At 29.0% G+C, this 13,601-nt stretch overlaps 2 protein-coding genes across 2 annotated transcripts; both read left to right on the top strand.

Moving 5' to 3' along the window:
* Positions 1 to 3,197: 3,197 nt before the first annotated feature.
* Positions 3,198 to 4,921, top strand: LOC133703653 (putative FBD-associated F-box protein At1g61330). Its single transcript, XM_062128266.1, has 3 exons — positions 3,198 to 4,169; positions 4,294 to 4,458; positions 4,571 to 4,921. Exons 1-3 carry the CDS (start codon positions 3,198 to 3,200, stop codon positions 4,919 to 4,921), a joined length of 1,488 nt encoding a protein of 495 aa, XP_061984250.1.
* Positions 4,922 to 11,550: 6,629 nt separating this feature from the next.
* Positions 11,551 to 12,985, top strand: LOC133703165 (F-box protein At1g61340-like). The gene is made up of 4 exons (XM_062127616.1): positions 11,551 to 11,664; positions 11,781 to 12,089; positions 12,219 to 12,293; positions 12,392 to 12,985. The coding sequence occupies exons 2-4, from the start codon at positions 11,829 to 11,831 to the stop codon at positions 12,623 to 12,625; spliced, it is 570 nt and encodes a 189-aa protein (XP_061983600.1). The 5' UTR covers positions 11,551 to 11,664; positions 11,781 to 11,828; the 3' UTR covers positions 12,626 to 12,985.
* Positions 12,986 to 13,601: the final 616 nt, after the last annotated feature.

Genomic DNA, 13,601 nt, shown 5'->3' with positions numbered 1-13,601 from the left:
TCAATTTTATTTCTATGAAATTATTTTAGTTTTATGACCTGAGTCATGATTTTGGCAGATTAACTCAAGTTGTTTTTTATGTTTTTTTTAAAATTTCATCCTTTAACATTGAGCTGATTAGAAATTGAATTTCGTAATTTATTTCAATTTGCTTTCTATATATAAATACTTTTTTAAATGAAATTTTTTATATCTCATCATTCAACATTGGGTTAATTAAGAATTGAGTTTCATAATTTGTTTTGATTTTTTTTCTATGTGGTTATCATAATCTCATAACTTAAGTTGTGGATTTGACATATTAACCTGATTTGATCTAAAACAATCAAATATATTATAATCTTAATATAAAAAAAGATGTCATATTAAAAAATTTTCTAAGTCAAAATACGTTTTCACAAGTCATTTTGGTAACTTTTGGAGCCGCAAAGTGAATAAAGTCACATTAGATTAACTTAAAAAAAATATTAACAATATCTAAATATTTTTTTATATTTAAAAAAAATATTGATTTTACCTCAGCATAACATGAATTAATGATTTAGTGTTCATTTTAGATATATCAATATATTTGTGAAATAATAAATTTTGTCTAACACGTGGGTAATAATTTATAAATTGGAATAGAACGCATAGGATAATAATAAATGTATTTTCCTTTAATGGAAATTGAGTAAAGAACCATAATGTATTCTTATTGACTATCATTTTTAGGCCATTGTTTCTGATCACTAATCATCCTAACCTACATAAACCTCTTTAATTAAAAATTTAGATAGTAAAATGTATTGGTAACAATAGATATTAAATGTTTTTTGTTTAACCAAAATAACCCTTTAATTTTCCCAATGTGAAAAGTTTTTAAAACATTATCTAGTTTTATTTATTTCTTTTAATTATCATAGTTATTGTTATTACACATATGCAGAGTTTGTGTTAAGTATGGAAAATAATTTTCACTTGGACTATTATAATTAGTATTATTAAGAGATAATGACAAATAAAGATAATAATTAAACTTTGATGAGATGATATTATTGGTAAAATTACATTTTCTCTCTTTTTATTATGAAAAAGCTTTCGGTTATGTTCACTAACATAAAGTAATTTTTCGTTTTCTAATAGAAAATTAGAAAATGTTTTCATTTATTAAAAATAAAAACAATTTTTCACACTAAAAAATAAATCAAAATTACAATTATTTTTAATAAAAATCAAAACCATATTTTATAATAGTCATTAATATTTTTTATTTGTGATAATCTAATTACAAAATATTAATTTTATCTCATTCAAATTAAAAATTATCTTGAAAAAGTTATATTATTAACTAAAAAAAAAACCTTTATATGAAATTTATAATAAAAATTAAGTTTATAACACTAACTAAATATAAGAAAAAAAAATATATCATTTGTAATCTCTTACATTGCTAAAAAATACTTGTATATAAAAAAATTGTATTGATCACTTTTTATTTGAAAAAAAAAAGCGAAAAACTTGATAGAAAAACCGCAAATTAAGAACTTTCGAAATGTTTTATTTTAAATTCGGTATAAATTTGAAAGTTTTCTTGATGGAGAAATATTACATTTGAATAGGAAGTTCCTATTTTTCTTTCTCTAACTCTATTTTTATATATATAAATTCGGAGTATATATTATTTTGTTTGTGAATAGATTTTTTTTTCCATATTTTTGTTTCTATTTACGATAAATATTTATCCTTATTTATATACATATCATAATTATCAATATATGGTGATTTTCATTATCTAAAAAAAAAACTCATCTCTAAAAAGGGAATATATAGTAATTAATTTGATTATATATGGAGCTTTTAATGTCGATGCTAATTAGCAGGTTCTTGCCACTTAGCAGGTTGCTAGTTTACATTTGCCTTATGCAGGCCTTTTGTCTTGCGTTTTCATATATTAAAAAGATCAATTGAAAATGACAGAGGCTAGCTAGTGAAGCAAACGATCTTCGGAAATATTGGATCAAAGCCAAGAATCGAGGTCTGGAGTGTGTGGATCAATCAGACTAGTAAAAAAGCTTAAGGTGTTCAAGATTTAGCGCTGAGAATGCAGATTGCCCAACACAATGCACAGACCTTTCGCATCCTTCGTATCTTTTTCAATATATATGTGTGGATGGCTGAGGAGATTATCGTGTGTTGTATAGAAGGAATTAATTTATACTGCCCTAGTGCATGAACTTAGAACCTTATATTAGCATGAAATTAACCATGGCTACTGTACTGGGATACGTTGCCACTTTGGTGGCTTGAAAAACAATGGAAAACACGAGGACTGTGATATTTGAATCTCCAACTACAAGAAATACAGAAGCAAGCATAATTAATAAAGTAAGAAATACAGAAGCAAGCCTAATTAATAGAGTTGAGCAGCTTAACCTAATGACCTGAGACCTTAGCAGATTCAACCTGCTGCTTTATTTATATGTGTCCTTAAAGATTTCCATTCGGAAAGTTAAGTGTTTACCATAAATATTCTTCACCAAAAAGCACTTTTGCCAGCACAGATCATAAATGCTTCTCCTTCTTTCATTGTTCAGAAGCTTGGGACAAAAAAAGAAAAACAACAATTAGTGGTTATCGTGAACTGTTGTATGTGCGCTTGCGTGTGATTATATATATTTGTTTTATAAAACCTAACTTGATTTATTAAGAAGTGAATTAAAAAATAATGAATTGTAAAGATAATGTTAGAAGTTTTATGATTGATTTTAGTTTTTTTATAATAAATCAAGCTGAATTTGAGTTGTTCATGGTTTCATCATAGAATGATCCTATATTCAAAAGTAAGTTGGAAGCCATTAATACTTCCTTGAAGAATGAGTCTAAAATGTGAGGAAAAATTCATAATTTTGCGTCCCTTCCAAGTTCTACACACGCGGAAAACGACTCCTAATTAAGATTTTATTGTATGCTGACCCGGTAACCTAATGTAGTATCACAGCCACATCAGTGCTGTGATCTACTTAGTTGCCTACATCAGCGTGTTTCAAGAGACCGAAAGGGCGAGCTAACGTAGAAGCCAAGGCCTCTGAACAGAAAAACAAATTCAAAAACAATTACAAAAGCTTGGTGCAAATTCTCTTATAATTTCTCTGCTTATTTAACATTTATAGCCATCACAGCAACAAGAAAGTTCGAGGTAGAAAGGGTTTCTCTCAATGGCTTCACCAGAAAGAGAGAGCCAAACATTCTTACAGATTTCACGTAAGAGACTAAAGAGGCAGTATCATTCGAGTTATCATCATCTCGATCATGCTAACACTAGTTTTACTCACGTTGATCATAGTGTTGATCTTCCTGATGATGTTCTTGATATGATTTTCTCTTTCTTGCCTATCAAAAAAGCTATGCAGATTGGAATTCTATCGACGAGATTCAAGAATTCTTGGAACTTCAATCGTAGATTAGACTTTGATAATGATTTTGCAAGGGGTCGTAGTCCTGATGGTTTTAAATCTATCGTTAATAAGGTTTTTGATCGCCATGCAGGCTCGAGAATCTTAAGTTTTCGATTATGTTTTGATCCAAACAGAGAGGAATTATTGGTCGAGAAGTGGATCAGGAAATCAATTGAAAAGGGTGTTGAAGAACTCGATTTGGAATTTTATCAAAGCGGAAATGTTTTTGAAGGAAGATGGCCTTTTAAACTCAATTCTGATGTTTATGAAGCTGAGTCCTTGAAGATTTTGAAGCTTACTTTGTGTCAACTTGATCTTCCACCAAAGTTGAAAGGTCTGCATGTTTTGAACACTCTTGTTCTTAGAAAGATCATTATAACACCAACATTGATAGATACTTTATTTCAGAATTGCTTCTTCCTTGAGACTCTAGATTTAGCACACTGTCATAGGATTTTTCATTTGAAAATCTTTGCCCAAAAGACGTTTAAGGTGTTAAAGGTCGGAGATTGCCAGGAGATTCTGAGGATTTACATTGATGCACCAAATCTACGTTCATTCCACTATTGTGGACATGTTTGTTTTATCAAATTTAACATCGTCCCTCAATTGAAAGATGTGATGCTCAGTTTCAGACCTTCAAAGGGCTTTACAGAGACTTTTCGAGTGAGAAATCTTGTCTATGATCTCCACCCTATTCAAGTTCTCACCACTACTAGTACTTTTCTTGAGGTATGTTTCCATGCATGTCTTTTTTATTGTCTGATCATATATTTTCTATCCCGTTCTTCTTTTTGAGCGGTATATAATATTGCTGGTATATTAACTCAATGTTATGGTTTACTTATATATTCAGGGCCTATCTCCAAAGTTTATTGGAGGAAAACTGAGGGAGATGCAATTCTTTTTTGGGAATTTGAAAGAATTTCATTTGATCATGGAAGGCGCAATTTACTGTAATCCTTATGATATTATTTCTTTCCTGAAGCATTGCCCTAGCCTGGAGAAGATATTCATCGATGTGAGTTGAGTTCTCGTCCTGGTCGATTGTATTAACACCAATCACAACCTTTTTGGAATATATTAACAGAACTAATTACTCTAATTTGATGGTTGATAATAAATCTTTGCAGCTCAAAGATTTTTGCTTCGTACGTGGGCCGTATTGGGAATTGCATAATCGACAATCTTTCCAGAAATACAGCGCATCCTTTGACTGCCTGAAGTTCATCAAACTGCCAGGATTTAAGTTTCAGAAAGATGAAATGATGCTGGTGAAGTTTTTCCTGGAGAGGGCAACTTTCCTGGAGAAACTAGTGCTGGTCACTCCCAAGTCTAGACATGCCAGAGTTCTTACACCAAATTTACAAGCGTTTTATCAATATCTGCAGTCTTGGAAAGCATCTCCAGGAGCCCAAATAGCTGTGTTTGAGCACTTGAATGACACTTCTGTTTGTCCAATGCACTCAAAGACCTGGTACTAGTCGAGAAGGATTGGCCTTAGAGATTTTGAAGCTAAAAAATGCACTTCAGATCGCAGTCTTAGACCAAATAATGTAGGATTTTCAGGTGCCTTGTCAATTTTTAAGTTAGGGGGGAAATGAAAGCTCAACAGCAGAGGTTATATCATAGTTTAATTATAGGTTTATATATTGAGATCTGAAGTTATATCTCTCTAGTAGTAAATGTGAAAAAAAAAAGTGATTTAGATTTCTAAAAACTTAATTTTAATATCAAGGTCTTCATCTTGATGAGAAGAATTTAATAAAAGTGATTTAGATTTCTAATAATTCTAGAAAAAATGTATTGGAGTTTGAAAATTTTGGTTTGATTTTATTTTAAGTTTTTGGGATAATAAAATGTGTTTTGCCCTTAAAATAGGGTTGTTAATGTTTTAAAGATTTTTTTAGTATTTTTAATTGAAAAAATATTGAAAATTAAGTTTTTTGAGTTTGAAAACTCAAACCCTAATTTTTCAATTACTAGAGTTGAATTTTGGTGATTAAAAATTTATATTAATAAACATATTTAGATATACAAAATGTCAACATATTTAAATGTATCTTGATTGAATATTTTTGAATCACCTTATTTTTATATATATTTTAAGATAATATTTTCTATTTAGATATATAATAACTATGATATTAAAAAAATCATTTAATTGTGTTATGCTTTTTAAATGAGATTAAAGGTTTTTGGGGTAATGTATTTTCATTTTTGTTTTTGAATGATTAGATATGGATAAGTTTTTTAAAAAAATTGCACAAGAATTTTCAGTGAAAAGAAAATATATATTTTGTTGTTTTTTTTATTGTTTCAACAAACTAATTATTCTTTTGTTCGAAACATTATTTTCTATTTTCTAGTTTAAAATTTCTTTACAGATCTTGGCAGGTTTTTACTTGAAAAATTATATTTCTAATTAAAAAAAAGACATGATTTTTGTCGGGCTATAAAATAAAAGAAATGAATAAAATATTTGCTTTTGTAAGAAACCAAATATTTTATAATTGTTAAATCAATTAAAAAATATCAAAATAATATTTCTATATTTTATGTGTTATGCATGATTAAAAATCAAATGTGATAAAGCCATGTTAAAAATATATTTAAAAATTTAAAGAATAAATAAAATTGAATTGAACTCGAACATACCATTTATTATTAGGATTAATAAATAAAATTGAATTGAACTCGAACATACCATTTATTATTAGGATTAATATCTTTGTATCATATACATAATAATTGAAAATAAAATTATTAAAATCCAAATAAAATTATCATTATATTAAAGAACCATTTCACAACTAAATAACCATAATAAATATAGTAAAAAAACATTGGAGTGCAGAAAAGAAAAGATGCTCTTCTTTATTTTTCTTGGTTTCGGCTCTTCTTTTAAGGAGAAAGAAGAGGAAGCAATCAATAGCTAAGTATAACAAAAGATATGCCCCTGACATATACTAGAGTTTTCAATATTACCCTTTATCAATTGATCATATCAATTATACCCTTAATGTTATCTCATATTTCAATGCTATTTTGTCCTTGGAATCATTTAAAAATCCCATTATTTATTTATTTATTTATTTTAACGTGGCGGTATCTTTAGACTAGCTTTCCCAAATGGAGAATAAATGATAGATTTATAGTTAACTATAATTTTTAATTTGTTAACGTCATTTATTATTTATTCTAATTTGGCGGTATCTCTAGACTAGCTTTCCCAAATGGAGAATAAATGATAGATTTGTAGATAATTATAATTTTTAATTTGTTAACGTCATTTATTTATTTACTTATTTTAATTTGGCGGTATCTCTAGACTAGCTTTCCCAAATGGAGAATAAATGATAGATTTGTAGATAATTATAATTTTTAATTTGTTAACGTCATTTATTTATTTATTTTAACTTGGCGGTATCTTTAGACTAGCTTTCCCAAATGGAGAATAAATCAATTTCTTATTCCAAATCTAGACGAAACCTTACTTTTACTTTCAATTAATGAAAGGGTATGGTCAATTAATTGATGATCGTTTGTGTGTGTAATCATTGCTATGATTCTCTTGACCAAGCTCACTTCACTTCGCTATTAATTATGGCCTAAGCTTCATTAAATTTTGTAAAACAAAAAAAGTCATTATATTATGATATTCAACTTCAATTTTAAAACATAGTTAAGAAACTCGGCAATAATTGCACGTAAATTAAGTTAATTTAAATTAATTTAAGATTTTTTTTAAAAAATAATATGGTTTTTATACTTGAGTTTTTTATTCTAGTGATCAAAGCTTTAAATTGATTGAATTGTTGTGCTAGATCAATTTCAAAACTATGGTTAATATATATATATATATATATATAATAGCTTTGTGGTGGGTGGAGGGAGGGAGAATGGGGAGTATGAACTCCCGCCCCCAACATGACTAATGCAATGAATAAAGTTTATTTTGTTCTAGAAACATTATGTGCTTTTAGGAGTCAAAGTATCATCATCATAGAGAGTACATCACGCACTTGATATAGTTGCGTTTACATCCAATATTTAAAAGCAAAATTAAAGGGTGTTTGAAAAATATTGCTTATCCACGCTCATTTTACTATGAATTATTGTAGTAAAATTAAATGGTGTGGAGAAACTTCAGTGTGAATTATAATTATAATAGTGATTTATAATGTTTTTTTTATTTATTTTGATCCTTTGTTTTCTATTTTATTTTGGTTCCTCAATGTTCTCTTTTCCTGATATTTTTCTTTGAAGTTGTGTTTATTTAGAATTGAATTTGGTAGTTTGTTTTATCTATCTTAATTATGAGATCTCGAGGTGCTGGGAAAAAAATCCATCACTTGATTGATGCTTAATTTAAAAAAGTTAAATTAAAATTTATTAATTTAAAATAATTAAAATTACAAGAACATAATTTGAACATTCAATCATTTTTCTTTAAAGAATAAAGGACTAAATTACACAAGCAATGAAAAGATCCACCCCAATCTTTTTGATCACTCATTTTGTTTTTCAATTTAATCTTTTTTAAAATTGAGTTTATTTGGGATTGAACTTAACAATATTTTTTGGTTGCCTGAAAAATGTGGGCGAAATATTGTTCATCCATGCTCATTTCATCTCGGTAGTGTGACACGTGTTGTTAGTGGAAGAGTATGAGAGCTTATTTTTCTTTTCTTTTTTTTCCTTCTCCTCCCCTTGATTCTTGTATCCATTCTCTTCCAAATAGAAAAGGGTTTTTAACGTTTTATTTTTATTTCAAATTTGATTCTCATTCTTTTGATTGTTATTTATTTTGTTTTAGATTTTTTTTTTAGTTTATTTTTTTTTTCAATTTTATCCATCATCAATGGGTTGATTGAGATTTGAGTTTCGTGATTTTTTTTATTTTTTCTATAGGGTAATCCTAATCTCATGACTCGATTCATGGGTTTAGAAGATGAGCTTAGGTTGACTTTAGAGCTTTTTAGGTTATTTTTTAAAGTTGATTTTTTCCTGATTTTATCCTTTAACATCGAGTTAGTTGGAGATTGAGCTTCGTAATTCCTTTTCACTTTAGTTTATATGGGTTTATCTCAATCTTATGACTTGAATTGTGAATTTGGTGAGTTAACTCGGGTTGACTCTTTTTTTTTTAATCAAATATTTTTTCAATTTCATCCTTAAACGTTATGTTAGTTTGTGAATTGAGTTTCTTAATTTTTTTCAATTTGCTTTCTTCAAGGTTATCCTTATCTGAAAACCCAAGTTCTTTTTTTCAATTTGCTTTCTTTTCAATTGAGTTAACTCGGGTTGACTATTTTTTTTATTTAGTCATTCAACAATAGGTTGATTGAGAGATGAACTACGTAATATTTTTCAATATGCTTTTTATGGAAAAATTTTATTCTCATGACTCGGATGGAGGGTTTAATGAGTTTACTTAATTGACTCAAGTTATTTTTTTTTAATTTTAATATTTTATTTTTTATTTTTAGCATTTAGCATTTTTGTTTATTAGGAATTATACTTTTTAATTTGTTTCGCTTTGTTTTTATGAGGTTATTATGATTTTATAACTCAAGTCGTATATTATACAGGTTAGTCAAGATAGATCTTGACTCTTGATTGATCTGATATTTTATAAAAATACTTTTAACTTAAAAATATATTAAAATAATTTTTAATATTTTTAATATTAGCACATCAAAATAATTAAAAAACACTAAAAATATTAATTTAATAATTTTTCAAATATATCATATTGTTAAAACACAACTACTTCCAAACCATTATTAAAGTCATCATTTCTAAACTAGATTAGCGTCGGATCATGCCTAGCCCTTGAGTCAATTAAAGGAGTCAAACTCTTTAAACCTACCAAAAGTCCATAGATCTAATGACACACAAAAGAGCAGGGGATCATCACTGATTAGAATCTTCTATTAAATGATTTACGGAAGAACAATATTAGAATAGAGGCTTACCCAAAAACTTCAACTCATCTAGTTATGATGGTTGAGAAACTTCTGAGAGTTTATTCAGATGTTGTTTTTTTATATATATAAATAGCTTGATTTTTTCATGTATTACTGTTTGCATGTCATTGGATTACTCACAATTATATATATATAAAAATAAAATCAATATTTACTCATGCTAATCTTGATTATGTAGTAAACGTGTCTTTGATATTTTGATAGTTTTTTAGATTATGATTTAAAAAAATTAAAAATAAATTCTAATTGTAATTTTAAAAAATATATATTTAGTTAAAATTACGATAAAATGAATTTTTCTATACAAAATAAATAAATAAATATGTTATTTTAACTTCTATAAAATCAAGATTTAAAGTGAAATTATATATGAATTGCAATACCAAACTTATTTGAGGGTGTGTTTAGGATGGAGGTGTGGTTGGACTTTTTAGGTGGAACCCATAGAAAACATGTATTTTTAGTTTTTGATGAGTTATAGTTTGTGCTTTAGAGGTTATTTGTTTTTATAGTTGAAATTAAGTTTCATGATTTTTTGATTTTTTTTATTTAAATTTTTTTTTATATTTTTAAATTATTTTGATGTGCTGATATCAAAAATAAATTTTTTTAAAAAATAATTTTCATCTAGAAAAAAAAACTTAAATGAATTATACCTATAAAAAAAAAAAAAAAAAGTACCCCACCTCAGCACACCTCTAGCCTATAAACTACCTTAAATGAACAACTTTCTACCAGATTGTGTCCTAACAAAAAGCCAGAGCATTGACGTGTTGTTGACTCACGATAGATTGCTATCGTGCAAAACCTGCAACTGACCAACCGCAACCAGCCGCTTTCTAGAATCTTCAGTCAAAAAAAAACCATTGGCCACCAGCACCTCAACTCCCTTCTCATGTGTACATCCACACTATATCCCCACCCCCAATCAGTAACATCCCAATGGCCAATACATCACCCGCATCACCAATCCAATGATATAACGCCACGTTGTGGAGGAGCCCGAAATAAGAATATCACAGACACGACAGATGTCAGTTTAGACAAATATCGAGCACAGTAGAAAACAAAAAAGGCCACGTCATCGATAAGAGACTCACCTGTTGCTTCCTGAATCCACTCGTTTCTTGCCACGTGTTCCTATCTAACGGCTAGTTTCTCTTTAACCGCCAAAAGGATTAGTCCAGTAATATTTTTTAAAAAACAAACCCACGTGGAGGATAAAAAATATCGGGGCAACTAAAAGCATGCCCTCCACGCATGGATAAGGTTTCAATTTAGTCCTATTTCTTCTAATTACATCAATATTACCCTCCATCTATCCTCCTTGTGGCAACATTTCCCCTTCCCCAAAGAATCATTAAATTTACTTAATGCACTCACATTTGACCTTCTGAATTTTATCCTTCCAAGAAAAATGATCATTAATACTTTAGCATCAAAAATAAAATTCAATTTTTCATATTTAATTTTAAATATTTTAAATACAAAATAAATTTTGCAAGAAAAAAAATAAAAATAACATAAGAATGTTTTATTGAACAGATTCATTAAAGAATCCCATCCATTAAATGGTGTGAACTCATTATTCTATGTATGAGAGAGATTCTTTGATAAATTATATTGAAATGACATTTTTTTTATGAAAATAATGTTGTTCTTAATATATATATATATATATATATATATATATATATATATATATATAATAAAACCATGGGAAGAATGACATGCATAAAAAAAAATAGAGGGACTAAAAAAATTAAATATAGTTCGATGGTGATTTCTTATAATTTGCCCAGAAAGTTTTAAACTTTCAAAAATTGTATTTTATCACTGTTTAAGATTATCATGATAATTGTTTTTAAAAAAATTTTTTGTTTAGAAAAGTATTAAAATAATATTTTTAATTTTTAATTATTTTATATAGTACATTAAAATAATTTTAAAAAAATTAAAAAAATTAAATTTTAACAATAAATTGAAACCCCCTTCCAAATATTTCTTAACCGCCTATGTATTAAACATTTGTTTTTTCATCGCTACACCTCGATTAAAAGAAAAAAGAAAATAAAAAGGGAATCTTTTTGACTATATAAGCTAAGCAAAGCTTTATCATTTTATTTTGTAAGGCAAGCCAAACTTGTTTCCCATCAAAGAGTCCCACACTTTCTATATCTTTCACACCCAGAGGATTTAGGGTTTTGTATCTCATCTCCATCCCTTAGCAAAAGGTTTGTCTCTCTATCTTTTCAAGTTTTGCTTGATATTTTCTAGATTTCTTTTGCCTTATAGTTAAAGGGTTTTGTAATTAAGCCTAAACTAACCATTGTATTTTTGTTGCTTGCAGATTTAGTAAAAAAGATTTGGTGATTTAAAGAAGTGAAATCTTGGAAAGATGGCATTGGGGAAGAATTGTATTTCAATGAAGGCAAAGAGTGTTAGTGGTGATGCTTTAGTGAGTGGAGAAGAAGAGGGGTTAGGCTTGAAGTTTGTTAGGTCATATTCGTTTGGAAGGAAAAGGGTTTTGAGCAGTAATAATATTCTTAACGATGAAGATCTGTTGAATCTTGACTCCACTTTTATTTCCTCGTTGAAGAGGCTTCGCAGTTTAAAGCCTGAGAAGTCTAATCTTGAAAGCCTGCCTCAAGATATTTTGGTAAGTTATACTACTTTTATACAATCCCAGTTTAAAAGTTCTTGACTTGAGTGATTTTGTTTTGGGGTTTTGAAATTGAAGAGTTTTAGAATTTTAGTTATTAAAAGTTTCTATTTTTGGGTTTTGCAGATCAGGGTTTTGTGCGGTGTGGATCATGATGATTTGAAGCAGCTTTTTCATGTCTCTAAAGTGATTAGAGAAGCTGTAAGTGTGCTAAATCTAGATTTTTTTTCTTGATTTGATTAGCTATTAGCTTTTTTTTAGATATTGATTAAGATTTTTGGGTTCTTTTGTGTTTACAGACTTTGATTGCAAAAGAATGGCACTTTGCCTATAGCACACCAAGAAAAACTCAAGCTTTCCGAACTCGAATTGATATTGGGAATCCAAGTGGATTAGATGAAATTGAAGCTCCAAATGCGCCAAAGCAGCGAAGGTCTTACAAGTCGCAGTTAAATCGGAAGAGTATTGCTGATGTATCGGTGGCATTGTTTGCTTCACCGAAGAAGGGGCTATTCATGGAAACAGAGATATGAGAAGCAGGGGTTTTGTAAATATAAGTTAAATAGTAGATTAAATTATTGCTGTAGATAAAGAGTAAAAGGGTTTGGAGATTTGGATTGATCAAATCTCATTTTGGGTTCTGTACATGGCAATAATCTTCACAGGTTACACTTTGACACGGGCCGTTTTAGATTCTTCAACTGCTTTCATTGAAGACAGGATTTTTGGCTTGTTATGTTTCTCTTTGATTTATTAGCAGCATGTAAATTAGGGAGAGAATTTGGGATATTTATTTGAGGGGAAATCTTGGCCCTTCTATTCGGTATAAAGGATGAGATGCGTACCTCCTTGTTATCTTTTAATAAAATAAAGATGAAATATTTCCTCATTAATTCTTTGTTTATATGGATGAGCAAAATTGAGACTGTTTTTATGATCTGCTTCTGTGTGTGGTATTCATAAGACCTATAAGTTATAACTGGCATTAATGTATCGAAAGCAGTTATGTGAAAGCAAAAATAGAATAATTTTAGCATTGACAGGTGCGGAGATTGAGGTAGCAGAAGATCACCCCCCTGGCATTTAGGAGACAGCATGTTGGGGCAGAAGTTTGGGGACAGTTTCTTTTGAGTCTGTGGGGGAAATCTAGACAGGGACAGCTGTTGGTGTGGGGAAGTTTCTGACTTGCAAACGTGGTTAATGTTTGGTGGATGCCATAGAAAAGGCAATGCCAGCTGTGCTCAACTTAAATCAAGGAAGCAATAGATTTCAGCTGTGAAAGGGGGATAATAAACTGAATCAACTTGTATCCTATGTTTTCAATGATTAAGCTATTTCCATGTTAGGATCATGGTAATCATTTATTTTCAGCAATCCAAAAAACACTTGTCCTACTGTGATGCCAGGCTTTGGTCTTCATTGTCTTGCCCTTCTACGCAAAATTACTCTCCTCAGCTTTCTCTCTTACGCTGTCGCCACTTGCCACTTACCTGGATCACAATGGAGGAA

This window comes from Populus nigra, chromosome 9 (genome assembly GCF_951802175.1).
Source record: "Populus nigra chromosome 9, ddPopNigr1.1, whole genome shotgun sequence".
Taxonomy (NCBI): Eukaryota; Viridiplantae; Streptophyta; class Magnoliopsida; order Malpighiales; family Salicaceae; genus Populus; species Populus nigra.
This window is presented reverse-complemented; position numbering and strand designations above follow the sequence as displayed.

What these genes read in the sequence shown, in the direction of transcription:
- LOC133703165 (XM_062127616.1), top strand. Translation starts at nt 11,829, where the DNA reads ATGGCATTGGGGAAGAATTGTATTTCAATGAAGGCAAAGAGTGTTAGT. An exon ending in GCCTGCCTCAAGATATTTTG is followed by an intron (nt 12,090 to 12,218) that starts GTAAGTTATACT and finishes TGGGTTTTGCAG; the next exon opens with ATCAGGGTTTTGTGCGGTGT. An exon ending in CTAAAGTGATTAGAGAAGCT is followed by an intron (nt 12,294 to 12,391) that starts GTAAGTGTGCTA and finishes TTGTGTTTACAG; the next exon opens with ACTTTGATTGCAAAAGAATG.
- LOC133703653 (XM_062128266.1), top strand. Translation starts at nt 3,198, where the DNA reads ATGGCTTCACCAGAAAGAGAGAGCCAAACATTCTTACAGATTTCACGT. An exon ending in CTACTAGTACTTTTCTTGAG is followed by an intron (nt 4,170 to 4,293) that starts GTATGTTTCCAT and finishes TTATATATTCAG; the next exon opens with GGCCTATCTCCAAAGTTTAT. An exon ending in TGGAGAAGATATTCATCGAT is followed by an intron (nt 4,459 to 4,570) that starts GTGAGTTGAGTT and finishes AAATCTTTGCAG; the next exon opens with CTCAAAGATTTTTGCTTCGT.